This window comes from Condylostylus longicornis, unplaced genomic scaffold (assembly GCF_029603195.1).
Source record: "Condylostylus longicornis isolate FDR11 unplaced genomic scaffold, ASM2960319v2 ptg000098l, whole genome shotgun sequence".
NCBI lineage: Eukaryota > Metazoa > Arthropoda > Insecta > Diptera > Dolichopodidae > Condylostylus > Condylostylus longicornis.
Genome location: NW_026578066.1, coordinates 717,477 through 727,896, shown reverse-complemented (window position 1 = coordinate 727,896; position 10,420 = coordinate 717,477). Strand labels below are relative to the sequence as shown.

Here is a 10,420-nt window from a genome sequence, read left to right as displayed (position 1 = left end):
CATATTCATAATATTCATATTGGTTGAAATTTTATAATTAAAATTGTTTACAGTTTATAATCTCTTATATTGAAAATATGTTATTAATAAATTCGAAATCAATTTGTTATATTTAGTTTATAATAATTTCTTCATATAATACAGGATAAAAATCAACATTTCTTCCGCAAAGGGAATTATCAAGAAGTAAGGAAAGTAGGTATAACACAAGTATTATGACAGGTCACAATAAACAAATGTTAAATGTGACAGTTTGACATTTTAAAATTATTTAAATTTGAAAAATTATTTGTTTTAAAACACAAATAAAATACGTAAGTTGCTGACGACACTGACATTCAATTTTTAACTCTGAATGCCTATGTTTACACGACTACTATTCTAGTCGGAAATGAAACGCATGTCAACCATTGATTTTAAAGTCGACGTGTAAACGCATGAAATTTTAAACAATTATTGTCAAATTCTTTCAATATCCTATAAACGGCAGTTGCTTTAAAAAACCATATGTACGAACGTATAATACATATATTTTTTATACATATATATGTATATAATAAAATTTCAATATTTTTTATTTTTATTTAATTTTGAGGGCATTAGTCCACTAACATATATAATTTTTTGTTGTTTTATTTAAAGCTTTATTGTTGTTTATTAATCTTACTAATCTTGAAACAAATAAAAATCATATGCATACACACACATAACACTGTTAAAGAACTGACATAAATCGCTCATAATCATGTAATTTTGAATACAAAATAATTGTAATAATATTTTCATACGAGTAGTAAAATAAAATGTCATCTCTTACGTTTTGTGGATTAAGCGTTCAAGTGCAAAATTATTTATTAATAATTTTTAATTATTGAATTAATTATTGATAAAATATAAAAATAAAAACAGAAATAAACAGATAGTATAATTTATTTATTTAAAAAAAAAAAGTTTTCTTTAAATTTTTATTTTTATATAAAATAATCAAATAGTTTTTCTAATATTTCATTAATAATTAAATTGTTTTCTAATACGGTCACATAATATTTTTAATATTATAGTTTTTTTGTTAAAATATTTCGCATTTTAATAAAATATAATTAAAATAAAATAATGTCAAATCGAAATTTTTTAATACGTTCAGCAACACGTTTCGATTACGGTCTAATACGTTATGGTTTAAAAAATTATTTTTGGACATCGGAACCATTATCAACTGGTTGGAAAGATCAAAAAGTACCATCACTATTAGAATTTCGATGGACAATGACAAATGTTATGAATGGTTTAAATACAATATCATTTGATCCAAATCATTATTATAATTTTATTGGTTTTACTGTTAATAATAGATGGAGTCGTAAAGATACAATGGAAACATTAAAATTAGCAAAAGAATCAAATGATCAACGTTTATTTGCAATTATAGGATTACAAAAATTAGCAGAAGATGAAACTGATTTATATAATAAATATAATGTTAATGAAATTTTCTCATTGGGTAATATTGGTGTTCATCCTGAATATTTTGGTAAATCATTGGGCTATCAAATGGTTTTATATTCATTGAATCGTGCAAAACGTATTGGTTTTGAATTAGCTATGGTAAATGCAACAAATGATTATGGTAAAAGAATATGTGAAAAAGCTGAAATGGAAGAAATTGCTAAAATACAATATTCAAGTATTATTGATGAAGATAGTGAAGATAAAAAGAAAATATTTAATTCTAGTTTAGATGATAAAAAAGTTTCTGTATTTATAAAAAAATTTAAATAAATTTATGGAATATATAGGGTAATGAGAAGTGTTATAATAAATAGTTTTTTTTGTTTAAATCAAATGAATATTGTGAAGGATTTTTTGTCCAATTCTACGCAGATTTCCATGAATTAATGCAAAGTGCTTGTATAAATTAAATCAAGTGTAATTTAATTCTGAGATTGGTCTATGAAAACATTATTCACTTTATTTATTTTTTCACAATCCCTATAATGTCGACTCATCTTGTCAAATGTATTTTTTATATTATTCTTAAAAGATTCCTCAATTCAATTTATAATAAAAATAATTCTCAAATGTAAACTAAATTATATATGTATGTGTATATATATTTGTATATAAATTAAAATAAAATATAAAAATTAAAATTATTTCTTAATAAAGGGCGAAAAAGGATTATTGATTTGGTATTATAAAGTCTGTATACCAGATATACTCTTAACATTATTTACGTATAATCTATATTTTTTATATGTACATAATTTGTTTATTTACAATTCTTAAATTTATTTATAATTTAAATTTATATATTTGACACAAATTATACATAATATTTTATAGTCTATATGTGTCTATATATAGTATATATGTATAAATTAAAATAAAATAAAAAATGATAGACAGTTTTGAAATATTCATCGATTATAAAATTAAAAAGAATATCACTGATTATAGGGATGATTGAAATTGATTACTGTTATTGTGAAAGGTTATACCTACTATATACTTTAAATTAATAAATAGAATAGTTATAAAATGATTACATAAGAGACATTTTTTAGTTGGAATAAACATCTATATGGGTTGTATGTATGAGGCATTTTTAAAATTAATTTTCCCTAAAAATTAAGGTAATTTCATTAATATGTCAAGTGCAATCTAACGTGTCTTGAAAATATTAATTCAAATTTTAATTATTAGCAATATGTGGCAGGTACTGCAGATTCACCGCACATCAATTAGCACAAATATGCCATTTTTCTACCACTACCCCGTGATTACTAGCTCGTCATTGAGCGTACGATTACAGTTGGCCTATCTAAACCACCCGGTTCTTTTTAGGTTTTGTTTAGGCTGCAGTGAAGGCGTACATATATGAGTAAAACAATAAAAGTACTTTCTGCTGCTATATCTAAATACACGCGATATGGGATATTCAAAATCAAAATTCGTTCCTGTGTTTAAAATAGTAAAATCATAGTCAAACGAATCAATTACATAATGTCTTCTGAAAGTAACCGTTATTCTAAACTCGTTTTTTTAAATTAATTGTTTTAAAAAAAATATAATTGAATTAAAAATTAGTTTTCGAGTTTAGTACCTTTTGCTATAATGCTTCTTTTGTTAATTTTTCTTGTCATCCTAAAGGTATGCAAAAAAATCTATACATTAATGACAGTGAATTAATAACTACAATATTCCAATGCCAATGTAATTTTAATAAATTTTTTTTTGGAACATTTTTTCTAGAGAAAGTTCTATTTCATATAAATTACTGGATTGATCCAAATTTGCTAATATTTTCTATAAATTTTCCATAGTTAATATTTCCCATTTCCATAGTTAATTTAAATTGGAATTTTTATATAACTATTTTCATACACATATTTATATGTGTACAAACATGTGTGCATATACAGTTATTGACATAGTATATGTATAATGACGGCGTAGATTTTTACGGGACAGATTAATATTTTAATAATTCATTCAAATAATTTCTTTACCCCGGCTTTAGTCACTCAAAAATTTTCAGTTATTACACAATAAATTGCGAAGCTTTAAATTTTTTCTACTTATTTTTTATTATAATAGTAATTAAATAATTTTACTGTTATATAAATACTATGTTTTATGATTAAAGCTTATCCTTACGCTATAAAATGTACCATCATAATCACATATTCGTATCCATAGATAAGATTTTATTTCTGGTTTATGTTTATTTAAAGTATATACATACTGTAATAACAAATTGTTCACAAATTAGATATTTTTATATTCGTTCATATATACATATTTATATGAGCCTATGTCAAGTACAAACATAAAAGTAACGATTTAATTACAATAAAAATTTTTAAAGCTATAAAAGAAAAGCTAAGTATCGCCACGCTTATTCATAAATTATTTAAAGGGAATTTATGCCGTTCGTGAATTAAGCAAAATAAAAAACATACACTTGTATATATATTTATGGGATTTTTGGAATAAGATGAATAAATTGCAAAGATTGTTAAAATTAAATTATCAGGTTTAGAACAAGGATTTAGCACTTACAATAACAGAGCAAAGGTAAATTATATTTTAATCACTATAAATTTATTATAAGTTTGTTGACAACACTATTATCTTATTAAAACACTATTATAATTTCTGATAAAGGGAAGGATATGATTTTCTGAGTAAGTGAATTATGGATTTACTAGTAATTATGCGTTCCAATCAGTAGATCACAAAATCTTATAATTCTTGACCTGTTTCTATTATAGTCGGCAAAATATTGAAAAATATCAAAAAGTATAATTGAATCTGGTAAAATAGAATATCATCTACTTTCCGATAAACATGTTGTACAATTGAACAATGAACTTTTTTATTAATGTATTAACCGTAATTATACCAATAGTCTATACAATTACTTCAAAAAGCACTCTAATTGTAAAATTTACTTATTAATTCACAATAGTGAATTAAATAATTTTTTACAATTAATAATTTTATAATTTTAATTATTTTATTATACGACAATACTCATTAAACAATAATATATATACATATAATTTTACGACTATGTATCAGGTCTGGATTTCGGGAACAGGGCACGGGGAACAACTTTTTAGAAAACTAATTAATTATAGTAGTTAACGCTGTTAGTATCCTTAAATTTATTTTCCTATATTTTAATGAAGTAAAATTTTTCTTTGAATATGAAACGAATTCATGGGTTCGATCCTGTGACATACTCCTAATTCAACTTTCCAGATATTAAATTTATATAAAACATATTTCCAAAAAATCCAATATAGTATCCTCGATTTTATATAGTTACAGTCTTTAACTAATTCAATAAAATTTTTTATTTAAATTATACAAAATTTCCACATTTTCAATAACCTTTAATGAAAAGCAATAATCGTAATGAAAATTCTATTATAATAATTTCATACGTAATAAGAATTATAAATTTACTAACATACATTTTATGTACATACATTTGTACATATACATTCATACAATCAATATTTTATATACGATTTTATTTGAATCATATTTACATTTTATTTGCTTACGTACATATATATATATATATACACTTGTTCGTTTTTAAATATCGCATTCAATAAATAAATCACATAAATTGTAAAACTCATATTTTTTTTTTTAATTGTGAATGAGCAAAGAAAATTTTATTTCAATCATAAAAAAATTACATAAAAATCACGTGTGCATACACAAAATATGAGCTAAGAATTTATGAGAGAGAGAAAAAAAATTATATTTTTTTATAATATTCGGATTAAAAGCAGTCTTTAATATTCGATATTGTAAATGTAAGTATGTATATACAAATTATATTTCATATGGTTTACTTTTCGAACTATTTCTACAAAATTTAAAAAGTAATATAACTAACAACCCAAGGAACTCTTATAAATACTTTGGAGAAGTGTATATGTATGTACATGTAATATATATACAAAAAGGAATATTATGCAAGATCATAGAAGGTTTATTAGGAATTTTCGATGATTTAGTTTTAACTTATAGGTCTCATGAAGCACGTAAATAACAACATGCAAAGCAAAGCTAGCATGTTCGACAAATTTCTATTTTAAACAAAAAACACGTTCGGAATTCGCTGTTGTACTCAAAAAAATTATTTTTAAAGCTTTTTTATAATTACTGCAAAATTTCCAAATCTATGATTACATGAAAACAAAATTTAAGATTTTAGTTGGAATTTCAATTGTAATATTTTAATTCAGACACAATGTTAACGAAAATCTTCTAATAACAACTTTCAGTCTATACGTGGTTGACATTTTACAATTGGATTTTATTTGATTTTTGACCATTGCGGCGACAGTACTTGTCGATTACTTTTGGAATTATTTTATGTAACCAGATATGTTGCAATCGACGCCAGTTTTCGTTAGTTACCTCAATAACAAATTCATATTACAAGTGACAGCTATGCCTGAAGGAGACCCAAACACAAGTGATTAGGAAGTATATTAACAATTGCTGACAATAATGAATTATATTATCGTTAGAACCGGTGATAATTTGAAAACTTTTAATAACTATAACTGTACTATAGCTGTTATAACTTTCTCTTTAGCTTTTGTTTTACTCGTATATCGTTAATGAACGTTTTTTATTTTATGAAAATTTTAAATACACACACATACATTTGCATTATAGTTCTTATTTACTCTTTATTTATAATAGAGTGGAGGATACCAAATTTCATTCCATTAAGAATTTTTCTTCGTAGCATAATTTTTTTTTTATGTTTTTCTCTTTCTCTTTTTCTTTTATAAAGATTATTAATCTTTTCACCCAAATCAGAGTTGATTGTGAGAAGTGCATGCATTTTATATAGTCCCTTTGTTTTGTTTTGTAACAGTTAAAAGCAGATTAAGTGTAGAATGAAAAGAGTAAAAAATATTAAATCTCTGTTTGTGATGATGCATTTTTGTTTTATAATTGCTTTTCTTCCTATTCATGTACATACATATATATATATATATACAAGTCTGTGGCATGATTGAAAACACGTAATCGTTAAATGAAAAATATTTTATTAAGTTACTATCAATATCCTAAATTTGTGAATTATTTAATTTATTAGATCAATTGAGTATAAAAATAATATTTACTTTCTTTTTGAGTATATTAATAGTCTGAAACTAGTTTGTCCTTTTGCTGTGTAAAAATCATACAAATAAAAGTTGAAGCTAATCAATAAATTTATATTTAAGATTTTAAGTTTAGTTTTCATATGAAAATTTTTAGCCATCTACTCCCCTCAATTACTGTTTTATGTATAGACTGTTTCATCAATATACAAGTGTTATATTTGCAATATATCTGATGGTTTGTTATACATATATCTTAAAAAATACGCTTTATTTCAAGTAAACTCATTGCTATATCATTTTATAATATCATGTTTCAATGAAAAGGATTACTAGGATATAGCATAGATTTGTTTATACTGCAGCGAATTCGATTTGAGAAAGACTAATCCATGGAAAGAAAAGCTTATACAATTTAGAATAAACAAGCATTAAAAGTTTTATGACATAATAATATCTAGATAACTACGACGTTACTTTAATAATTGTTATATGAACAAATTCAGCTTAGGCCATTAAATTTTCCTTTTGAATCATTTTTGTGAAAACTACGATTCGAAACATCAAATCAACATTACAAAGCGTAAAATTTTCAGGAAATAGAAGGAAAATTCAATGTTGCAGCCAAAACGACAGCACCAGGTGAAATATTGTGCCAGATTGTCCGACAGTGGATATTTTCTATAATTTACTTTTTGTATATCATATGGTTCATACAGATTGCATATTGAGATTTCGTAACTTAATAGTAACAATGTACAAACTTTCACATATATATATATATATATAAATTAGTAAGTTTAAAATTTTAAACCTTTTTTTTCTTTCTTTGTATAACAATTTTGTTTTAAAATGTAAACACAAATAATTTATTTTATAGAATTTAGTTATAAAAAAATCTCGGAGTAACTAACATGTTACTATCGCCTTTATATATAACGTATATATAGATAAAAGAAAAAGTAACTATTATAAAAGAATTAAATTGAGAATTAAAATAATTGAGAAAGGTAAAATTTTTTATGTTTGTTATCGCAATTCTGTTATATTTTATTAATTCCATTTTAATGAGTAATTTACGTTGTAATTATTGTTATGTGTGTACACTGTCATTATTTACGTATAATACTCGTATGATAATAACACATATATATGCATATATAGATATCAATATATGTGTTATACATATATCAATTTTAAGTGAAATTTAGAAATTTAATTATTAAAATTGTTAAGAAAATGTGTAATAAATTAAATTAAAATTTTTTTTATTTTGGATTTGTTATTAAAAATTTAAATTGTAGAAAATGCGGAATACCAAAATATAACTATAATTTTGTAGACTGGATGATGTTATCCTCAATTGATAGTTTTCAAAAATTTTTAGAAAATATAATATTATTTCCAAATTAGATTTAATTTTTTAAAAAGTTACATTGATTTGGAAATATTTAAAAAAAAATTAAAACAAGAATTCAAATTTTTATATTTATTTTTTCTAAAGTAATAACAATTGCGGTTTATCATAGTTTTCTAAAACTTTTTTTTTAAAATTCCAAACTAATTTAAAAAATTTTATACTTAAATAATTTATAGGTATTGTTTGTTAGAAATAATAATAATAATATTGTTGTTGTCATTAGCAAATATTATTATAATTTAATTATTGTCATTAGCATTATATTGTTATATTTGTGTTTATGTAAGTAACAGCTCTGTGGTTACAGAGAGAAACTTACTGTATAATCAAAAACAAGTTTTGAAGCTCTTTATTACAATATTGAAAATTTTAATTTGTGATATGAGATTTGATTTTTATGGTTACTATCTTAGATATAAGAACTATACAATTTTGTTTTAGAATTAAACCTAAACTTTAAAATAAAGTTTTTCCGACTTCGGTAGTTTTTCTCTAAGATCACGGAATTTGTAAGATTTATATGAAAATTAAGGATTAAAGAAAATCCTAATGTAAAATTTTTCATTATAATATGTATAACAGAATTTTTGTTACTGTTCTAAAAAAAAATTTGTTATACAAATCGAAAATCTAAAATTATCCAGTTTGCTGGTAACATATAATAGGTAGAATAATTAATACCTACAACAATATTCTTACATACATACGTAGTGTATATCCATCCATACATAAAAGTGCGAGTATAACGCTTGTTTTTTTTTTCTGCTATCAAATATTAAAATCTCACTATGTGTATTTCATTGTGCAAATAACTGATAACAATTATTTTAATTATTATTAATTTATAAGTATGTACGAGTACATTTTATATAAATGAATAAATTATGTAAACATTATAAAAATTATTTTTTATTGTTATTCAAAGCTTTTGCAATCTATATGATAAAAAATAATATGAAAAATATGAATAAATTGTGAAAATTTTTAAATGATCCTATTATGGTAATTACGAATTTTAGTTTTTTGATCATCAACTATAAATTTTTCATATATTAGATCGTATGTCATCCTTTTCCTCATGTTTTCATATGGTAATGATATGTCAACGTCAAATTTACTTAGTTTAGTTTGTCATTTCACTGTTAACGGAAAAATATACTGCTGCTCGAATATGGTTTCCATCTTGTCAAATATGAAAATAAAATTACTTTAATTTAGCCATTGATTCAATTTTTTTTGACTTGTAATTACGTTCAACTTATTACTTATGCCAACCATTTGTTGTCGATTGCAGTATTGGAAATCAATATTAAGCCGGTAAATGATATAATATTCCCGCTGAAATTTTCAAATCAAAAAGTAGCTAAACATTTAAGTTTTCTAAAGTACCGACGTTTTCTAAAGTACCCACATTTTTCCATGTTTTTATTTTTCAGGTTTAATTTGTAATATTTTGTAGCCGAACTTCGTATTTATACGGAAAATACATGACATACAATATTTATGTTTGTTTCATATAACTGCACATAGATTTTTGATTTTTTTTCGGCAATTAAATAGTCAAAATTTTAATATCATACTTTTAGTAGGTTTTTAGAAGGTAAATTCTAATAATATTATTGGTTGGTAAAATAAGTAATATTTTAGGTGTGAACAGAACTGCACAGAATAGACAAAACAATGCACAAAATTAGAAATCTAGTATGTACATATATTAACCGAGTATATATAATAATGAGAAACATATTTGGGTACCTTAGGTTTTACATTTTTAATTAATAAATTTTTTTATATTTCAAAATAAAATTCAGTAGAAAGCAGAAATAGTTAATGAATTTTTTAATTCTACCTTTGTATATGTATTTAAGAGTAAATATGTGAAAAAAACTGTAAAGGAAATGTAAATTAAAAATCAAATTAAAATTTTATCAGATTGTATAATTATTGTATATTTATAGGCGTAACTCTTTAAGAAGTTCTAAAATATATATAACATACTTTGATATAATTTAAATCGTATAACACTATTAAAATGTAATACATAAATATATTCGAACAGTTCAATGCTAATATTAAACAGTTTTAAATTTTAAAAATAAAATATTAAAATAATTAATTGTTTTCATTTGAAATTAGGTTAAAATTTATTACTTGATCTTTTGAACAAATTTTTGTATTTGATTCATAAAAATTAATTTTTCTCGCGGAACATTGCAGTTTATCAACTTACCTGTATTATATGAAGTGTTATACAGGTGACTTACTATATACTCGTATACAAGCGTATAATATGCATACATGTATTAAAATGCTTACTATCTTAAATTAATAACAAAAAAAAAATTATTTACGA

The 10,420-nt window shown here is 22.9% G+C and overlaps 1 protein-coding gene across 1 annotated transcript; it reads left to right on the top strand.

Moving 5' to 3' along the window:
• Nucleotides 1-1,028: 1,028 nt before the first annotated feature.
• On the top strand, nt 1,029-2,153 carry LOC129613999 (uncharacterized). The gene has a single exon (XM_055528365.1). The coding sequence runs from the start codon at nt 1,114-1,116 to the stop codon at nt 1,777-1,779; it is 666 nt and encodes a 221-aa protein (XP_055384340.1). The 5' UTR covers nt 1,029-1,113; the 3' UTR covers nt 1,780-2,153.
• The last annotated feature ends 8,267 nt before the right edge of the window (nt 2,154-10,420 follow it).

Bases quoted from the DNA above. Each gene is read 5' to 3' on its own strand.
- LOC129613999 (XM_055528365.1), top strand. From the start codon at position 1,114: ATGTCAAATCGAAATTTTTTAATACGTTCAGCAACACGTTTCGATTAC.